General features: G+C 36.1%; 1 protein-coding gene across 2 annotated transcripts in view; it reads left to right on the forward strand.

Moving 5' to 3' along the window:
* Positions 1-2032: 2032 nt before the first annotated feature.
* The window catches only part of UBR5 (ubiquitin protein ligase E3 component n-recognin 5), a 72921-nt gene continuing 52899 nt past the window's right edge, over positions 2033-22054 (forward strand). For both annotated transcript variants that reach the window (XM_026066737.1, XM_026066736.1), the window contains exons 1-8: positions 2033-2077; positions 2573-2654; positions 2850-2926; positions 3718-3837; positions 7391-7580; positions 8754-8913; positions 15806-15955; positions 17939-18150. In XM_026066737.1, the coding sequence (XP_025922522.1) occupies positions 15814-15955; positions 17939-18150 (354 nt within the window). In that variant the 5' untranslated portion in view covers positions 2033-2077; positions 2573-2654; positions 2850-2926; ... (2 more) ...; positions 8754-8913; positions 15806-15813. The remainder of the gene's footprint in view (positions 2078-2572; positions 2655-2849; positions 2927-3717; positions 3838-7390; positions 7581-8753; positions 8914-15805; positions 15956-17938; positions 18151-22054) is intronic.

Consider the following 22054-nt stretch of genomic DNA (forward strand, 5'->3'; position numbering starts at 1 on the left):
AGTTATTACTCATGCTCGCCAGGAGGAGAAATGTTAATGGAAAACTGCTCATGATTTCTGTGGGAAAATGTTAACTGATATACTTAAGACAGGAAACTTTAGGGCTGTTTTATTTGTCGTATATTATGCAGTAGATTCCTCCTTGCTTTATAGCGAGTCCTGTGGTATGCCTTGGAATATACCATTTATCCTGGGGATTTCATTCAGGATTCCCCCACAGTGGTTCGCTCTCATGGGCTGCCTTTTACACAGATTGCTGGTGAAGTTTGTGTTCTGTGTTTTCCTTGGATTTCCGTGGATTGTCTTCACAGAATCTTATGTTGTCGCTGTGTTTGCTCTTGGCCTGTGAAGTAGTTGTGGCTGGAAACTGGGATTGCAAGAATGCCTATTTACAAAGCGGCAGCTTGGCTTGCATAGCACAGGATGATAATTCTAAGCACGTTCACTTCCTTCCTGCTGTCCTTTCATTGTGGTCCTTTCTTCTTGTGCTTGTATCAGACACAAAGTTGTTTGTATCAGTATAAATCATCTTGTTTCCTAAATAGATGTGTGTATCTTCCCCCACTTCCCCTCCCCCCCACCCCCCTCAGATAAATGCTATAGAGTTAAAAATTGTCACACTGATAGCATTAAGACTTGGACCGCTAATCTATTCTTTCCCATGCTCAGGGTTTGCAAGTAATTTAAGTCTGTCCGTAGCAGTCTATTTATAGAAAATGAAATGAATTGAGTACAAAGTTAGGGTTTAAAGACATGTATTCAGATAGAGGAAAACAGTGCTGGTGTGAATGCCCTTTTTTTTTGCTGAAATTAGAAGGATGTTGCTGATCAGGAAGGAGGTTTGTGGAATGGTAGGATAAATATGGTACAAAGGTTAGTTTTTTAAATTGGAAAGACCTTGAATTGTTTTTACAGGATTCATCTCTCTTGGTTTTATTTCTTAATATAATGCAAATGTTCTAACTAAATTTGGAAGCTGTTTAGGGATGTCTTCAGATTGTTTGTCATCTTTGAGAAGAAAAGAGCCCATGTTTCACCTGAACTGCCTACCTGGTATTATGAGAGTGTCTTTGCTGCCTAGAGAGGATTTTTTCTAAGTGGGTGAAAAGGTAGAAATGCCTGTGTTGGTTTCTATTTTTGGACACCGTACCCTCTAAGCTGGAATGTTCCTCCATTTGGTGAGGTGACACAGAGATGGAGGTACCTTTGGAAACTGTTTTTTTTCCCTTTTAATAAGGGTGACGTTTCAGGTAACACCACATATGATAGTGACTTTTATCTGGCTTATTTTTTCTATTCATCAAAGTTTGTCGTTCGTCCCTTTTGACGCTGGCTTTTTTTGCGTCTGTTTTCCTGTGTTGTCCATTTTTGGGAATGTACTGTCATATTTTCGATCTGAGATACCACATGTTTGGATTCCCTAGAAAATGGTAATCCTGTTTGCTCAGGGAGACTGTGTTCGAATTTATACCAAGAAACACAAATATATCTACAGTTTATGCTTATTGCTTCATCTGCTTACTTTGTGTGTAAAGTTGGAAAATGGTAGTAACAAAGCAGGAGCGATGCTTTTTTTTTTTTTTTTTAATATATATATAGTGACTTGAAAAACCCTGAGGAAATGCAAGCAAAAACATGGATTGGGTAGCATGGTAATAGGTGGAAGTGTTAAAACCCTAACACAAAAAATACCCTCCAAAACAAAAATCTGATCTGAAGCTGAACACCATCCAGTTCTGATGCAGATTCCCAACGCCAATTAGTATTTATATTAAACTTCATTTATATGTGGTGGTAAGTTGTTCTCATAGTGTACTTTCACTGTCTCCTGCTGTAATGTCATGATACTGTTGTTTTGCACTTTGTTGAATAGTTAAATTTCAGAGTAGGTATTCAGTTCAATCAGCATATAGAATGTTGAAGTATCCCTGCCAACTTAAAAAAAATCATGTCATAAGCATGCTGCTTACATGAATGTTGTATACAGTGGAGGATATCTTGCAAACAACAGCTTCATTTCTTCTTGTTTCAGATTAAGGGAAGTTTCAGAGAAGCTGAACAAATATAATTTAAACAGGTAAGACATATCAGGCATTGCTGTAAGCCATCTGGGAAAGTATGTTTTTCTAATACCAACGAGAAACAAAGGATTGTACTGTAGATATAGCCTTAGAAAGCCTCAGTACTAATACTGAACTTCAGAAATGCTTCAGATAAGACAGTTACTATGTAAGGAAGAAAATGTTAGGTTTTCAGTCATGATATAGTCTATTATTAAACACCCACCTTATAGACCAGCTCCTTAATTTTGATGTATAGTCACTATTGCTTATTATTGACCAAATAAAATGAAAAATTTTCACCTTTTAAGGTGTTGTTCTGCATTTTCTGTGCTTAATGACTGAAAATATCTCATAGTTGCTCCAACTAATGTACATTTTTAGTGATTCTTGAATGTTTCTATATTGGTAACCATCACTGCACATTGTTCCTTCCATATGCCACTTGTTTTTTGTTTTTTTCAGACTTTAAAAGTTTAAAAATGTTATACATGCTCACTTTTTGTTTTCAGCCACCCCCCTTTGAATGTATTGGAACAGGCTACTATTAAACAGTGTGTGGTGGGACCAAATCATGCTGCATTTCTTCTTGAGGTAAATTACTCCAAAATCTGTTGAGATAACAAACTTGAAACCATATAGTTGAAGCTAATTCTTTTAACATCAAATTGATCAACATTCTTCAGCAACTGAAGACCTGTTTACTTGTGTGTGTGTGTGTTTTCTTTTTTCTGTAATTCTGTCTTGTATTTCAATTTTGGACACTTGGTTTTCTTGTTTTAAATTTAGGATGGTAGAGTCTGCAGGATTGGTTTTTCAGTTCAGCCAGACAGATTGGAATTGGGTAAACCTGATAATAATGATGGGTAAGAAATAATTTTCTTTATATTAAATCATTCTTTTGAACTGGATAAACAGCTTGGTGGTTTTTTGTTTTGTTTTGTTTTTAAACTAGAATGCCTTTGAAATGGGTACTTGAAGTTGATATGTAGTGGTTAAGGTGATGCAGCCGAACAGCATAGCTTGACAAACTGGAGTAGTAATAAATACTAGATGTGGTTCTAAAAGAAGTGATACAGGATCTCTTTAATTTAAAGAAACAACCAAACAAAACTCCCCCAAAAAGCTTTCATGAAAGAAACTGGCTTATATTTTTAAGCCCCGTGTAGAATCTGCTCTGAAAGTGGTCCCTTCTGAAGGGGCTTACTTTCTAGATCTGTTATCTTCAGTCCAGGTAAGTCCTCCTTGTTAGGACTACTTGATCATATTTGGATGTAAAACTTTTTAATATAAGTAGTGTACTTAGGCTCTAGTTTACGGATAGAACACCTGGCAATTACAATTTGTTCATATACGCTAACTGAAAACACTTAGCGCAGTGGCTGTCTCAAATCGCTGATTAGCTTAATGTGCATTTGAAACTATGTTATTATGGATTGCTGGTGTAAGAAAGATCTGTTAGGCATGCTTTCCATTTTATTTTTTCAGCATACATCTTAACATACAGTTAGATTAGTTTGGAATATTCCCCAAGGGTGTTGCTTAAGCTGGTATGTTACCAGACTAAGTCCCTGAGAATTTAGACCTGGGATTCCAGGTTTTGTTCTTAACCCATTTGGGATTGTTTTGTGACTGATTTACCATCTTTTACTTTCAGTTCAAAGTTGAGCAGTGGCTCAGGGGCAGGAAGGACATCCAGGCCAGGCAGGACTAGTGACTCCCCATGGTTTCTGTCTGGTTCTGAAACTCTGGGCAGACTGGCAGGCAACACCCTTGGGTAAGTTTCGATAGGATTGAGGCTGCAATCTGTTTGTTCCATATTTGAGTATATGTGTATACACATATATAAATTGTATGCAGTATGTGTAAGGGAACGTATAATTACAGCAGTTGTATAGGTAGGGTATAACAAAAACCTTATTGACTTTGTTAAAATAACAGATACGCAAGTGACCCTTGAGTACCTAGGATATGGAGCATTCTTCATACATTCTGATACATGTGTGAAGAATAACTTGGTTTTGGCTGTGTTGTCTTTTTGAATGTGTAGTTCCTCAGTTTTGAAAAACATTTTTTTTTAGAGGGACACTATCAATTTAATAGAATAGTAACATGAAGTAAAATGAGTGCATTTATACAGGAAAAAATCTTTACTACGTGTATTGACAGACTTTTATGTAGTCAGTTTTGTTGTGCCCACCTCTTCCCTGCCCCAAGTGAAGAGTTGCTTTTTGTTAGGGTGTTATACACAGTAATAGGAAGGAAACGTTTGGAAAAAGTTGTGACTCAGAACCTTTAAAATTGAAAAAGGAACTTGAAAATACAGTATACAAACTCAAATTATAATTTTTTTTTAATAATCAGCTTTAGAATTGATGGTGTCCCTTTATATAGCAATGTAAGTTAATCTTCAGTACATAATTACAGTGGACTTTTCACTATATGCTTTTGTAGGACATTGAACAGAGCTGTTTCCTATGGTTACTAATTATACTAAGGACACTCACTTTTGGAAACTGCAGTTTTTGCATGAAAATTTTGTTAAGAGCTTCAGCTTTTTTTCCGCCTCAAAGTGAATTTGCTGTTTATGTTACCAAATGAGCTAATTTCATCTGGGATTTAGTTGCATGAAAGATCCGCCTACCCCCGCCCTAACTTTTTGTGAAATCTTCATGCATCCCAACCTAAATCTGTGTGGTGGACTTTAAAGGCAAACTGATGGTGTCATGCTTAAAAACTTACTGTGAAAAATGTAAGATTTTTTTTTTTCTCAGACTAGGAATGTGTTGACTTTTTTATTTTTACCTGAGCATAATCAGTTAAAATTATTTGAAGCCATGTAAAGCCAACCCCTGAAGAATTTATAATTTCTTCTCTTGCATAGTTCAGAAATGGATGATTGAAACTCACCAAACTAGTACAGTAACAGTTGATACTAAATGGTATATTTAAAGGAAAGGAATACTTACTAATTTGAATCTTAAAACATGCAAACTGCGGAGTCCTTAGTTTAGATCACTGGATTTGGAAAATTGATAGCATGTTAGTGGACAGTGGATATATGTGGGAAACTAGCAGGTGAGCAGAAATGAGGAGAAAGAGTTATTTTCTGTACTAGTACTTATTCTAGGTTTAAACGGCTTTAGTAGAAATAGCTATGTCCTTAAGATTTTTCTTCGTAACAGATCTACGCTCTCAAACAGCTACGTTAAAGTGATCTGGCAGAGAGACTATAGTACTTCAAGTGAATTTAAGTCCACTTGAAAGGAGTCCAGATGAAAAGAAAGATTTATGAACACTTGGGAAGTGAATTTTATGAAGACAACRTTTTTTGTATCAAGGTTGATCAGTAGATTTCAGAACTCTTAAAGACATGTATGTTAAACATTGCAAAGAGGTCAGGGAATGAAGCCTAGCTCTTTTAAGAGTATTAAATGTGTTAGTCTGGGTTTTTCTTGAAAGAACAACTTTAAACCACATTTTAATTAGATTGTTCTTACACTTAAAAATAATGGCAGTGTGCTAAGCCAGTGGGTTTTCCCGAATTTGATCTAACTTGCAGTAGTACAATATACAGTTAGTATAGGGTGAATTTAAAGGACATGGTGATACCTGTTAATGCTCAAGTTAGGATTCAATTGTAGTATTTTAATTATTATAAGAATATAAATGTCTTTAACTGTTAGATCTCTCTCAAGTCTGTCATTGATAGTTTATAACTTAAAATAGAAAAATGCATCAGTAATAAGTATTAAAATATAACATGTAAGCTTCTCTTTACACCCACATCCTCCCTGCTGAGAGCTGAATTGAAAATTTTTCTCTGTAAGAATAACTTAGCTTCCCCTCAGCTCCCTTCCCGATAGCAAGAATGCACCTTTAGAAACAAACTGGCTCATTTTATTTAATATGTCACACTTCTTTTCTTTCTTTCTTTTGTGTTCACCAGTATCTTTTTTTTGTGAGCTCTTTCTAACTCACGAGACAAAGCATTTATGCTGAAGCTGTCACTGAATTGCTTATTGTCTCATATTGGGTCATTGTCTGTATAGCTGCTGGCTAGGATCCTGAAAAGACAGATTTCTCTGAGACAGGGCATCATCTTAAACAGATGCTTGAGCTATTCTTTAATTTTATGATCTTGTCCAAAAAAAATTAGTAATCAAAACATAAAATGTAAGACTTATTCTTCTTTACTTAATTATTACCTGCAGATATGAAAGCTCTACTTTAAAGTGAGCTGTTTTTGCATCTCAGTGAATATTGTTTCAGAGAAAATACTCTTCCCCCCACCCCCTTACTAACTAGACTCCAAATTTAATTTTTAATTTTTATTTTTCATGAAAGGAGGCTGATGCATAGGGTGATTGACAGCAGAAAAGTTCTACTGATAGTGATGATTAAATAGCAGTAATGCCATATGCAGTATTCTTTACAGTAGGTTTCTGCAACAAAATTTAGTTTATTTTGAGGAATAAACTACAGTCTTTTTTAGCCTTTCAGGACCACAGAGTATCTAGATTTGTTGGCACAATAGATTCATTGGAACAGTTCTCTGGTTTTAAAGTTAGTGGATAGTTGTAATAATGGTGAGTTGTATATTTCTAGAAGGCACTATTTTATATTCCCTTTTTTGATATTGACACATTGAAAAGAAAAAGCTGTTTGTTCAGTCAGTTTACACATGCTTTTGTGATGTATACAGTTGATGCGGATTACTCCAAGAGGAGTAGGTAGAATCTCTCTTGAAAGCCATCCACATGTATCAGAGCAATATCTAGTGTAAGATTTATCTTGCAATCAAGATTACTTAATTTTTCCAGTGTAATCGTAAGCAGTTTCTTAATGTACATAATGTCTCAGAAGTTTGAGAAGAGCCATCTGAATATAGTGACCTTCTGTCAAACACAGTTTACTGTTCATGAAGCTGCCTTATATGTGCTTTTATAGTAGGAGGGCAACAGTTGAGTGTTAGGTGTTACGCTGCTTTTACTGTTGCTTTTAGAAACTCCAGGAACTGTGTGTGTGTGATTGCGTGTGTGTATGTACATATACATTCACACAGCTATACAAGTAGGAAACAGTGCAACTTTCAATCTGAGTCATATTGCATATTTTTTCTGTGTAGTTCAGAGCTGTATCAATTGCCTGGTGCTGTTCTCATTAGTTTTGAGAGATACTTTCATAGCATTTGTTTATGAAGTCAATATGCAGTATCTTTCAGAGAATGTTTACAGAATATTCATAATAAAACTGAAGCCATACTTCTTGAAATAGTCCCAAAAGTATGCTGCTGTTTAAAAAATAAAAAATAAATCTAAATCTTCTAGAAGCCGCTGGAGTTCAGGGGTTGGTGGAAGTGGAGGAGGATCTTCTGGTAGATCATCTGCTGGAGCTCGAGATTCCCGAAGGCAGACCAGAGTTATACGCACAGGACGCGACAGAGGATCTGGACTGCTGGGGAGTCAGCCACAACCAGTGATTCCAGCCTCAGTCATTCCAGAGGAACTCATTTCACAGGTACGTGAGCTACAAGCCTCTTGGTGCCAAAAACTTTGACAGCTTCTCATAGCATGTGAACAGGAGAATGTTGTAATAGCAGTGTATTATTTCCAAGGAGTTATGGCATACAATTAAAAAGATTGACTTTCTCTAGCTGAATTCTTTTATTCTGAAATCCATAATGTGAGTGATGAATTTTTTTAGATTCCAGAATTTTAATTTCCCAAGCTTCCTCTAAGACAAAGGCTGTGCTTAATTTTGAGGAAAAATGTGATGGATTGTTTATTTGCAGATGGGAATGTAGTAAAAAAATAAAATATTTGAGCATCTTATCAAGTATATAGATTATAAAGTTARGATTCTTGAAGGAGTATAAAGAAGGGGAGTGGGTTCATGTCTCTTGTTGGATAAAAGGAGTGATTTAATTTCAATCTAAATGGAAGTCATTAAATATATTTTATCTCTTTAAAATGCTAATAACTTTTCTTCATTGATACCTCTGCTTAATGTTTTAGTAAATGCAGCTGATAAATGTTGGGCATAAATTACTCTGCTTTTACCTCTTATTGAACCAAAGCCCAAATAAGCTGATGGACTTTACACTGTATGATTCAATGGAATTTGTTAAAACAATATTTTTCTCCATGTTTGAATAAAGTATTACCTTCAAAATATGTAACTAGGTAACACATTTTAATTCTTAGTTTAAAACAAGTTTCTGGTCATGATTTTGAATATAGCCAGTAGTTGGTGTGCCAAAGATTAGCTGCCCATATGCTTTGGGTGGAATATAGCATAGCTGATACAAGACAGGAGCTAGAAGGCATAGTATCTTAGACACATCAGTGTCAAAGTGGCTTTAAGTTCCTCTCCCTTTTTGAATTCCGGACTCAGTAAAAGCTGGGAACTTCTGCCTTTATAGAGGCAAGGAACTAGCCCATTAGGAAATTCAGCCCCAAAGCTGGAATTCAGTGGTCTGACTTCAGCTGAGAAAGTTAGGTATCTAGTATAAGATATCTAGAAAAATCTACATGAGTCTTTGCCTGCAGGTACTGTGTTTGACTTTTGAAGAATCAATAGTAGCACTCTTGCTTTTTGTTAGACTGCTTCCAGAATTAAGCTTTCTTACCTTGGGAGTGGCGGTCAGTGAGCTGAGAATGACCAGTAACCAATTATGCTCTGCTCTTACAGGCACAAGTTGTTTTRCAAGGGAAGTCCAGAAGTATTATTATTCGGGAACTCCAGCGAACAAATCTTGATGTAAACCTTGCTGTAAATAATTTGTTGAGTCGTGATGATGAAGATGGAGATGATGGGGATGACACAGCAAGTGAATCATACCTTCCTGGAGGTTTGTATCCTGCAGACTAATAAGAAAACACCAAAGTGTTCTTATTTTCCTGTATTTAAGCATTGACAGCATGTTCCATGCTGTGCAAGGTATGCAGCAAAGATGGCCCTTGTTTTTAGGAGTGAAGTCTAAAGATGCACAAAACAAAAGATGCCCTGGGATATAAGGAGGGATTAGTTGAGGCATTTAAAGAATAACTGTTGACTCCATTTGTGGGTGGCGTGAAAGTGAACTTTTTAGGATCCTGGGCTTTGTAACATCAGTATTGCATGTGTGTATTGCGGCTCAATGAGATGACTGCTGTGTGACTTGCTCATAAAAGCTAATTCTAAAATTGTTTAGTGACTTGTATGTTTATTTGCTAATGTGTTCTTAAGATACAACAGTTTTTTATAGCAAAAGTTATACAGCTGTTTTATCAAAATATCTCAAGTGAGGGTAAAACAGTTTACAATTCTTACAGTTAAACTGAGAATTTATTCCTCATCTCAAATGCCCCTCATAAATAAATGCTATGGTATTCTGGCAATACAGGTGTAATGTTGTTACTGAAGTCCAGTAGTGTTGAAATAGTGTCTATCGCACGCAAATTCTTTTTAGAAAAGACTTCCAGTCGTCTTTTGCATTGGCTAAATAACTTGGGTAATCTGACTCTTGCTGAGTAAACCTATTTGAAAACATGATAGCCAAATCTAATGTTTGCATTTTTCCAATTAGGTGYGCTGTATGAAAAGAAAACATTTAAACTCTGACTACATATTAGCTTTCTTTTTCAGGTGTCAGAATGATATTTTGGTATTTTTCTAATAGATGTTTTTTCTGCTCATCCGGTTCACCAGGAGGGCTCATGGGCTTCCTCCATCTTTATCTTGTCGATCATGTGATTAGACAAAGAGGTTTTTGTTCTGCAGCAGAGGCTTTGTAATTCATTTTACGTCTTCTGGTTTCAGTTGCATCTGACAAGTTTTTTTATATTGCTGTAGAACCAAGAATCCTCCAGTTGAACTTGTAGGCAGGGGTGAAAAATCTTTAACGTGAGTCTTGATTTTTTTTTTTTTTTTTTTTTTTTTTTTNTTTTTTTTTTGTGATAATCTTCATAGTGTTAGACAGATGCACGGGAGGAAGTAAATTCTTTTAACTCTGTCCATTTATTTGAAGCAGGAGTTCTTCCTCTAAGCATACCAGAATGCATTCCTCCAGAAACTGGCTTCAGAAGATAGTTCGCTATTAGTAATCATTCGGAATGAAAGTTTATTTTAACCAATACTAACCAGCTTTCTGCGCCATTACTGTTCTCTTGGTGCTTCTTGAGATCATAGGGATCAGTTAATAGGGACCATCTGAAAACCTATGACGGCTCACATTTATTATAGGATGCCCAGGCTACAGTCTGAGTTTCTTGTATTTGAGATAGATTAAAGTAGTATGCCAGATTTCACTGTCTTTAGTAGCTGCCCAGAAAACACTTACTCATTGGCTTAAATTTTAAAGCTTTTCCCCTCTTTAGGCTAATCTTTCCTATAAGAGATTGCAACCTCTTAATATTAGTATTTTTTCTACTATCCTTTTTCTCTATGGAGAAACTGGGCTAACTTTTCCCCAGTTCTTGTATGGAAAGAGGAGGAAATGACAACTGAAATGAAACCTGCTATGGCTCAACCTTGTCTTCAAAGATGTAATTCCCAATTGGTAGAACATGCTGAACCTTTTGTGTCTGTCCTTATTTAATTTTTATGGGCAGAAATAACTAGGTGTGTTGCACGGAAATGAATTCCCTCAGAATCAGAATGTGATCAAAGCATAGGAGAAGACTAGCTGAATAGCAGTCAGTGCTGTTATGACTCTACCACTGATATATTAAATAGGAGAAATTTAGCAGTTCTTGCCCTTATCGCTTAGTCATGCAGGCTGGACTTCTGGAAAGTCTGATGGCCAGAGGACCTTGCCTGTAACTCTGGAAAAAGAGCAGCATCCTGTGCAGCATCCTGTCCAGTCGAACTACACAGAAACAACGTTTAAATCTTTTGCTCCAAGAGCTTTGCATTCTCCTTGTTTTCACTTGTCTTGTCACTGGATGTTCTTTTGGACCTGTAACATTGGAGTTCATGGGAGAAAACTGTAGATAACCAATAACTGCTTTACACATTCGATTACTAATAAGGTTTTTAGAAGTGTTTTTGAAAGATAAAAGAACTTCTGTTGTGTGGTTTTATCTTCTTGTGCGGACATGATCCTGTGCAACGTGCTCTAGGTGACCCTGCTTGAGCAGAGGGGTTGGACTAGATGATCTCCAGAGGTCCCTTCCAACCTCAACCATTCTGTGTGATTCTGTGTGTGATTTTTTTGTTTGTTTTGTTTGTTTGTTTTAAATGATGTTAAACTAATGCTTTGAAGTTTTTTGGTTTTGTTCCTTCCAAGCACAAAAAAAGAAAATGACAAGACTACTTTCGCCTCAGGTCTTTTGAGACTCTTGCATTTTGATTAAAAGAATATGCTAATTTTTACTTTCTCCCTTCTACATGTCTGGTGCTTTGTGACCCTTAAATTTAGGGGTTAGTCCTCTAAATCTTTCAAGACAGAGAGGTTTTTTTAATCGGAGTGTAATTTGCACTTGACTTTTAAAAGAAAAAAAAAAGTACTAAGTTACTTTCTAGTTACTGTGAATTTTGAAAATTTTTGTTTCATACATCATCATTTCATTAATATATCATTTGTGATAATCAGTTAGTATTATGACGATTATACATCTGATTTTTTTTTTGGATGACCAAAGAAGTTTCAGTTCTTTCAGAGATGTTCAAAACACCTTAAGAGAAAATCAGAAGTTCTACAGTTCTACTTTTCTGTACAGATTGCCTTTAATAAATGTCTCTGCTTTTATTTTAGGGCCTCATGTACTTTGATTTTGATTTTTTTAATCTAGTGATTTTTTTTGTTGTTTTACAATGGTCAGCTGAGAAAATTCTGTTCATTTTTTATATAGCATGTACATGGGGAAAATAAGGTAAAAACTACATAAACCAAAAACTTTTAGTATAGAAAAAGATTTGAAGGTGTCTAGATTAATTATCTAGCCCATAACAGGTTGTTGAGGCTGCTTCTAGGCTTTCTGTTAATCTTCTCTGATTCTCTAGAATTTAAAATAATTTTTATAGTTCAGATTTGTGCATGTCTGTTCAGTAATTTCTTCATATAGCTGATTCTCACTAGTGAAACTTTTGAAACATAGTTTTGGCAATACCCAGAATATCCAGACAACTTTAGATTTTTGGAATCTGAGATATGCTTGTTTAAAAATCTTTTTTTTTTTAAGGAGAGAAGAGAGAGACTGGTTTTGTATTGCAGCACTACTTGTGCTGGTTTGCAGGGAAGAGAGATGGGAATCAGAGTGTAATACAGGGATCAGTTTAAAACTGAATGTTCAGTGGCTTTCCTTTTGCAAAAACAACTGGGTGTATGTAATTTTGTTTGTTTTTTGGAAGATGAACTTTTAGTTAGGTAGTATTTTGAATAAACATCAAAAAATGAGTGGTGGAATTCTGTTTGACTTTGATTTCCTAGCATACCAAAATGCACGTTTCTGTCACTTCACTATCGCAATTTTGCCAATTTAATCCAAACTTGACAGAGTTAGAGATACTGAAGGCATCAAGTTCCTGAGCATTTCATGAAAATATGCAGGTGAGAAGAGGAGAGAGACCTTATGATTGCCCCCTTAAGGGAAAGGGCATAATGAGAGCTCAGCTTCAGATCAGAATCTATCCAGGCAAAGTCTTTAATTAATGACTCTATAGCAAATAGTGTTAACACTAGTCATGCAGCTATTGAAAATCGAAATCTCAGTATTTGAATTGCTGTTTATGTAACTTTTATTTTTTCCTCCCTTCCCTTCCCTTTCCTCTGCCGTAGATACCCTAGTAGTTACTAGTGAATCATAGGTATTTTCTTACCTAAATAGGGTGATCAGAATCATCCCATCTAATTCAGCARTTGAGGGATGTGATTCTGGTCTAAGAATGCACAAGAGACGAATGCTAATGTCTCACAGGATTTTTCTGAAGGGCAGAATGGTAAAGTCACAGAGAATGTGTTTCTCTTGGATGCTTAAACTTGATGTTGCCCTGCAATATCTGTATTCTCTTAGAATTAAAAAAAAAATCCAGTGATGTTGGAAGGGGAATGGATTTGGTTTCTATCCCCACCAGTTTTAACATCTTTTTTGCTGGTATAGAGGATGGAAGAATAGAGGGGATCTCTTACAGAAATATTGAAAGAAAAATTAAAATCTGATTGGAAGTTGAACGAAGAAGATAAAGTTTTGATTTGTCTCACTTTTCTTGATGTACATTTAGCCAAAAATACACACAGTTTTGGTTCTTGGGGCTTGTGTTTTGAATTCTTGCTTTCCTGTTTGGAAACACTTCAAACTCAAGGTGCTTAAGATGGTGGAAGGGATATGTGTTACAATTCACTGGGTTTTCTGTAGAGCGCATTTCTGGCTTAGGTTTGCTGAAAAAACATTGTCAAATTTGAACGAGACTGTAGAGTTCTGTACTAGCCAATTCTGTTCCTAAGGGAGATCAAAGTGTCATTTGTTGAAATCTTTGGCTGGTTAGTGACAAAAACAATAGGATGAGTTGCTGGACTGTTTTTGTTGCTTGCTGGGAACTTGAGAGTTGGAGTTTCCTAGGGAGAGAGGAAGAAGTGGTGGAGTGGTGAATGTGGCAGGAGGGAAGAGCGTCAGAGAGTGAATATCTGGGCCTGTAGCAGATTTTCAGCTGCATTTGCATCTCGTAGAAGTGTGCTACTTACAAATTGTCACTCTAAGCTGAGATATACTGCTGCTTTAGTATTGCAGAAGGACAGTGGAAAACAGGTAAAATAGGCAGGACTAGGCCACCCTGTGGCATCTAAAATGTTTTGGTAAGGCATAGTCTGTTTGCCATGTGAGTATATTTTTCCTAGAATTTCCAAGTAGCCTGTCAAGGATCTTTCTAAAACTTATTGCATGGACCATGATGTCCCAAACTATTCTTTTAAAAGCACAGATTGCACTTTAGTGGATTACTTTAAATAAATAATAGTGCAAAAGGAGTACTTGACCTACTGATCTTGCTTGCTGTGAAATCCCTATGTCTCACTAGTTATCACACTGTTTTTATGTGAACTTCCTTTCTGCTGGGGATAGTTGGTTATAGTTGGGATGTGTTAGATTTCTAAATTCTGTTCAGAAAATGTCAGAGTGAATATTCTGATTTCTCATGACTGAGTCTCTGATGCTTTCAGTATCAATAAATGAAACAGTTAAGTGAACTAATACCGGCTCTGAGAGCAGCCTTCTGGCTCTTTTTCAGTTTTTGGATACCCTTTCCTTTATGTTTAATTTTCTCTGCTCCAGACATTGAGAAAAAGGTCCTTAGTAATCCGTTTCCAGTGTTAAGAATGCTTTTATTTGACATCACCAAATCTTGATTTGGGGCCACAATTATTTTAAAACTTATGATGAGGTTGAAGCTGAAAAAACGGGATGTATTGAAATCTTATATGCTTCTTCAATATCTTCTGGAGGAATGGGGTGTAGAGCATTGTGTTAGTTTTGTGAGTGATTAAAGCAGATGAGGTTGTCCTGCTGCCAAAAGGAGCTACCTTGCCCGTCCCTTGTGTGGCAGGGACATTTGTGTGCTTGTGTGGGTTAGCTGTAACCTAAGTTTGGGGCCTGATCTAATTTTTGGTCAAATTTGTCTGAGCTTGTGAGGAGGGGGCAGGACTCTCCCTTTTGACAGCAGGAGTGTTTTAGGTCAGCTTGGCTCCTTGTGCTGAAACAGCACCTCTGGAGCTCTGTCCGGCCACGCAGTGAAGTCAGCCCGAGGCTCGCTGCTGTGAACGGGGGTGCTTCTCCTCCCACCTTGCTCCTACACCCCACAGGGTGGTCTGTCCTGCCACATTAACTCCCTGAAGTGGCTGGCTGAAGCTTTAGGTGAGTATTGCACCCTGCTCAAGGAGAAGCCTTGCCATAGGGATGAAGGAGGGAAATAGGACTGTCCTTCCTGTAGCAGCAAGATGGTAGTGTGCTTTTGGTTGTATTATCAGTCCATATTCCCAGGCTTCACTGAAGTGTTGCGTGAATTTTCAGTAGTTTCTTCTGTGTGCAGATAGCATCTATCCTTTACTGCACAGAAGGATATTGATAGCTCAGAGATGTTCAGTGGTAGTATCTCAGAGAAATTCTGTTTTCTTAAATTGTGGCCGAGATTGTCACAGTATTTAAGTTCATCTTTGTATTAAAACAATGGTACTTTCTTCCAGATAACTGTTGTTGTTTTTAATGTTTCTGCCGTTTCAAGCTTTGTGCTGAGAGCTGCAGCTATGAGCTCGTGAACTGAACAATGCCATTCTCTGAAAGAAACGTTCCATGGAGGAACGTACAGTCTCTGATATCAAAGATGAGGCATTATGAGGGCAGCTTTCACCATCAATTTTATCCTCCTTAAATCTAGGTCATCTTTGGAGTTCTGTGTATGTGCATAAGTGTGTGAGCACATATATGTATGTGTATTTATCTCATCTTAGCGCTTCATTCTTCCAAGTGAAAGGCTAAGGTGTGAATTTTTGGGTTACAGAGAGATGTGTTTCAGGTAAGACTGATTTAGGAAACGCGGCTAGATAAGTGACAGAACAGTTCTTGCAGGGAAACTAGTTCCATGCACTAGTCGACTGTGCTTGATTGTAAATGTGGATGAGGCACATCAGTTTGCACTGGTGAATCTGAAGAGTGGAAATTCAATTAATGGATAGGGGTTTTTTTGTTTTGATATTTATCGAGTTGATGGTCTCTCTAGCTGATGTTTTAAGTAGCTGATTATTCACTTAAGACCCTTGTCTCCTCTTATAGAGGATCTTATGTCTCTTCTGGATGCTGACATACATTCTGCTCACCCAAGTGTCATTATTGATGCTGATGCTATGTTTTCAGAAGATATTAGTTACTTTGGTTATCCATCCTTTCGGCGCTCATCACTTTCCAGGCTAGGCTCATCCAGAGGTAATTTTGCACCTTTTTTTCTTTGTAATAAGTAGTTTTCTGTGCAAAACGTTAGTAATAGTATGCGCTGGTGGTTTAGATTCTGATTTAATGCGAAAGTAGACTGTAATATGTTGTCAAAGATATAGAGTAGATAAGTGGACTGTTACTCATTATCAAAATTATTAATGACTTCTGAATACGAGCAGGTAAGTTCTGTAAGAACCTTGATAATCATGCATTTTAAATCTAGTTGTTGATCATTGATGTTGAAAAGTGTTGTAAAATTTTTGCATAAGTTTATTTTAAAATAATACGTAGTGTAAGTACCTACTAATTCCTATATTGTATTAGGAATATTTAATTTTGCTCAAAAATCAGTAACAAGTGATGGTGTGCAGCGTTCTTAATCAGTTTGGGAGGGGTTTGCTCTTTATGCACTGTTCTTTACACTTTCTTAATGTGTTCCATGGCAGAAATTAACTTTATGGAATGAGGAGAAATACGTTTAGATACAAGGGAGGGAGAAGAAATCTACATTGTACTTTTTTGGAAGCATTTTTATAGTTGGATAGGGACAACTGTTTCCAGTTGATAATGAACACCTTGAGCCATGTTAAGGCATTTTACATGTTTTTGTAAAGCATATTACACTTAGAGATTTATAATAGAACATGCAGCAGTTTTGTAGCTTTTAAAGCTATTACACAAATGCCCACAGTATTTACAAACTGTTAATCCAACCTCTGCTGTCATTGTTTGTTTAGTACAGTTCTGTTGCCTTTTGTGAACCTGTTATAGTATATTCATTGCTGAACACTTAAGTGCCTGTTACAAAATTATTAGTCAAGGGTCAGTGTGATGTTTGCTAGAAGATAGTAAGTACAGTACTATATGAAATATATTTGTAAGACAAGCTGTTGTTTTTGGCTTCTGTAAAAGCTTTCCCATTTGTCTAGTATAGCAAAAGACCCAAGACTTCGAGTAATTTATTGAAACTATGATACAGTAACATGATCTCATACATGTAATTCCAGTCGACTTTTGTGAACATAAATGAAGTACTTAATACGTTAAATGCATTATGTGCATGTACAAATATTAAGCATCTGACATAACTCCTTCTAAATTCCTCCTTTTTTTTCCTTTCCTAAGGTTATTCTATATAAGACGTTACCACGAATTTTATAATCCTTATTTTCCATGCATAGTTGACTGTTGGAAAGTTAGTTTGATTACCTGATTTAAAAAATGTATCTGCATGAGCGAACTGCAGAGTACTGGCTTTAGACAGTTTGTAGGCCAATTGGAGGGGAAGCATTTTGGTAAGGAACATTTTCCTACAAGGATCCTTTTTAAAACTTGTCTGACTCTTGAAAAGTTTTCATTTGATCTACTCAAAACAGATACACTTTAATTTATTAAATCCAGTCCTATAGAGTATTGCTTTAAACAAAAGGGGTTGGATTATCAAACTTTTATACAAGAGCTTTTTTTATTTTTTTTTAATGCTTGCTTTCTTTAACCTTTTCAAATTATTGTTTTTTGGGAAAGTTGTTATGAAACTCTCTAATAAATACTCTTTTTTGGTTTGCTTAAATGTATCTAACAGACGGTATAGATTTAGGGGTTTTTTTTGTTGTTGTTGTTACTAGATTGATAAAACAATACTACAAAATTCTGCATATTGTACTATAAAACCTTAAGTTGCTATGTTAAATGTATTTGGCCTCTTACAATTTAAGTGACAAGTAAGCAATATGCTTTCACATTTTGGTAGTACACAAACTGTAAGACTTCTTTATTTCTAGCTTAATATTTTTATATTTAGTAATTCTAAAGTACACATGCTTGAAAGGGTTAATAAATTGAATGTTGCATGTCAGGACTTCTTTATTTTTAATCTTTGTGAGTAGTTATAACTGCTGTTAGTTGCATCCTGAAGGGTCTTTACTAGAGAGTGGCTTACTTTTATCCCACTGGTGTGACCCAATTGCATACCAGTTCTCCTTCTTCCCTTAGAGAGAGACTCTGAGCTGTTGCGTGAACGTGAGTCCGTTTTACGTTTGCGTGAACGAAGGTGGCTTGATGGAGCCTCATTTGATAATGAAAGAGGCTCTACAAGTAAGGAAGGGGAACCAAACCTGGACAAGAAGAATACACCAGTTCAAAGTCCTGTTTCTTTGGGAGAAGACTTGCAGTGGTGGCCAGATAAGGTATTGAAAATTTTTGAGTGTTTTACTTGCATGCAATACAGTAGTCTTTTGTTTGTTTTCCAAATAAATACCCTTTGTTTCCTTGTTGAATTTCTCAGTTTAGTGTGTGTGAGATAACATAATAGCATATGCTTTATTATGTGCTTAGGAACATTATGAATAACTAATTACACCCTTATAATCACGGTCCTGCTATTACTTTTGTTTTAACTTCTTTCTTCATGTATTTTTAAGCCACCACTGTAGATTATAAGGCTTAGTTTCTTTATTCACTTAGATGCTTGAAGAATTTAATAAGCAACAGGGAATTCATGAATCAGCTTAAATTATCCTTCTGTACAAGAAATAAAGAAAACTTTTTTTGGTTAGCATTTTTTTTCCCAGGATGCTTTCAGTTTGATTGGATCAGGCTTTCAAGAAACAGCAATGAAAGCTGGCATGTATTGGTTAACACAAAACAAGACTGCAAATAACATAAATGAGTATTGGCAGCTACTTAAGAATCCCTTTGGCTTTGATTAGCTGGACTTTTTAGCATCCCTAATGCCATTTTCAAGAAAAACTTCCCCACACAAGATCCAAGAAGAAAAGAACGCTAGCTATATGTTGCTAGCTGTGTCCTAGTAGTCATTTTCTTGATGAATTATCTAGATGCCTGGTGAAATGGATGAAGAAAATATTTTCCAGGAATGGAAGTGAGAGTTAGTGTTTTAGGCCAAATTTTATGAATTTGGGGCGTCTCTTCCTAGTGTTCCCATTTCTATATGTTTGCAGTATCTGTTTGGTTACTGTTTTGCTGTTTCCCACTTTCTTTTCCTGTGTCTCTGTTTTGTTCCTTTCAGACTAAATATAGATAGAGAGCTTGAAGAGGGAAGTGAATTTTAAAGCTCATTTCTGCTTACAGCAGCTCACCTTTAACCACTGTCATCACCATTCTGTGGTTCAAATTAAGCAATGCAGATACTTGAAAAAAATGTTTGTCTAATAGGTGGCCTCCCAGCCAGACTTTGTATGTCTAAGGCATGATTTTGTTGAACCAATAACTCTGAATTCTTATGTCAGGGAGAGCTGGCAGCTTTTGATCCTTTTGCTTTCTTACAATGGTAAAATGAAAAAGTCACCTAGTTTGGGTAGAGAGTTCTGGGGTTTTAGCATAGAAGAATAAATGTAGTTCGGATTGAGACTACTAAATTAGCTTTGTATGTCAACTTCTATGTTTTGGTAACATTATTACTATTATTATTGTTTTGTTTATTTTTTCACTACTTCAGCAATGTTTTTCCCGTTCTTCTCTCTGGCCCAGATAAGTTAGTTACTGAATTAGCTTTATTTCCTGGATTCTTTTTTTCTTGTTTGCAGATTTGGCAGGTTCTGCCCTAGAAGTTCTATTGTGGTCTTTTATTGGACAGCTTTTATGGAGTTAACTTGCTGTGATATCCAATTGCATCCCTGTTCACCTTAAATATATTTAGCTTCTTCCTCTAAAATATCTGTTAGCATTTGCACTCATATATACCCTAGCTTCCAGTTAAAACAGGATGTCTTGTGGGAGAGGCCTTTCATCTTTTTCCAAGAGAAGGTAAACTTTTCATCCTGTCCCTCAGCTGAACATTCGTAACTGGAATTGTGCTGCCTCTTTCTTGCCATAGCCCCACTCTGGGTTTTGTTGGTGGTATTGTCCAACAGAAACTTTACAAGGTAAATACTGAGGGAGATGATTTAGCCGAGAGACCAATTCAGACATTCTTTCAGTTTTGAAAACCGGGGAGGAGATCTTGAAATGTTAATGAAAGAAGACAGTAAGCTGGTGGAGAGATTAAAGTACATGAAGAATCACTGAGAAATCAAAGATTCTTGTTTACAAGATTTTTTTCTTTTTCGGTCTTTAATGATTTTGACTTTTAGCTCTTTGAAATAGAATTGTAGTAGTCCACGATGAAGACAGTAAACTTGCAGTTTTTGGGAGGTAGAATAACAGCCTGACAGGAATGGATGAAACTCCTGGACGGCTGATGGTATTCCCAGCTGTATCAGCTTCACCTAGAATCTGAGACTAATTATGTTGACATGCTGCATAAATGCTGATTTTTTTCCATCAAATATTTGAAATCAACTGTTCGAGATTTCAAGTCAAGGAATTAATATCCCAATAGCTAAACAGAACATACCTACTTGAAACAAACTGCAGAAACTTCAGTTTGCACCAGACTATGGTCTAGGAGAAAAAAATAGCCATGTTTGTCATATTAGAGATTGGTTCTGATATGTATGGCTTTGGTACAGTTTAATACTACTACAGTCCAATCATATTTGAACTATCAGAAGAATTAAGATTTTTGTCTGCAGCTTGAATTCTGAATCATCTGCAAATATGTAATACCTTTGATCTGAAGTCAGTATTTATAATTGAACAGACAAGACTGTGGTTACAATACCAGACTTGTTATGTTGTTCATGCATCTTTGTGCCGTTACTCTTTTGAATGGCCTCATGGAGGTTTATGTAGCCTAGGTTCTGATTTTTAGATCACAAGTGCTAGTATTTTGGTGGAAGGGGGAGAAAGACTTCAAATGACAGGTCTCTTTAGTTTTTACCTTGTGTGTATAAAACTGTTTATTTAAAAAAAAAAAAAAGTTAAAACAAATTAGCAAGATAAAAAGTCACAGTGATATTGTCTTGTAGCAAAAATTAATTGCTTTTCATACCTAACTTTGAGGCATTAGGCCAGATAACTTTTGAAGATTCATTTACATTAATGAAATAAAGGCACATCTGCTTAGACTGCAATATGTTGTGATGGTCTTTCTCAAAATATGTAATATTTATGTTGGAAATTGTTAATCATGATTCAGATTAGCATTACTGCTATGTCTGTGGACTGTGCTGGTAGATGCCCTCCAGAGCACAATAGTTCTCTTATGACTTAACTAATTCTTGATTATGTTGTCGTACTGTAAAACAGACTCTTGTGACTTCTGTCCCTTCCTGCAGCCTTCTTTCTCTTCTTTCCCAAGATATTGTTCAGAATTTTGAACTATCGGTAAGAGATGTACTGAATCCTGTATTATTCAAGGATACACTCGTGCTTTTTGAAATGTGCAACTCCGTGCACGCAAATAACAGAAAACTCTGTGAATCTAGATTTATGAAACTGAAAACCTGTGTTTCCACTTGAAAACTTTTGTAGCTGAAAGGAAAGCCTCTTGACTGAAGGGACAATAAATTATTGTTTGTTTGTTTTTTCTTATGGTCTGACATTGAGAGTTAATTTTCCCAGGTGGCTGTATTACTTAAACAAGTTATCTGATCGTTGCATTAGCTTTTGCAGTACAAGAGAGGCAGCAAAGGATACTGTTCCAGGAGATATCTAGTATAGAGGATACAGATTTTGAAGTTGTAAAAGATAGAATTTTTTAACATTTGATTATGCTAATGTAATTTAGCATTTTTTTTAAGCTGTATTTTTCCTTCAGTGGAAATGTTTTGTCAATTTCTTCAAATTCACAAGTTTGTAGCTTGAAATTCTCATCAGTGCAGTGGGAAACAGAAAAAGTGATATTGTAATTGTTGCATAGGTGCTACAACATTGGTATACCACTAAATCTAAGAGAAAAGGCCTGTGAGATCCAGGTAATGTGTAAGATGAGACAGCTGAGCAAAGTGGTACTAGCTAAGTCATTGAAAAATGCCATATGAAACTAGCTAAAGTATTAAAAAACAAAGAAGAAACCTGTAACCCATAACTCGAAGCTTGTCCAGTATGCTAGGTCATAGCGATGCACTGAAGTGACATCTAGCACACTGATTTTTAGAACTTGATCTTGTTTGCTGTTGTCTGTTTGCCTTTAGAAGTGGAAGATCTGAATTTTTTAACTGAGGTAGTGAATTTGAAATTTGTTGAAAG

The sequence above is a fragment of the Apteryx rowi genome, unplaced genomic scaffold (genome assembly GCF_003343035.1).
Source record: "Apteryx rowi isolate R43461 unplaced genomic scaffold, aptRow1 scaffold_247, whole genome shotgun sequence".
Classification (NCBI taxonomy): domain Eukaryota; kingdom Metazoa; phylum Chordata; class Aves; order Apterygiformes; family Apterygidae; genus Apteryx; species Apteryx rowi.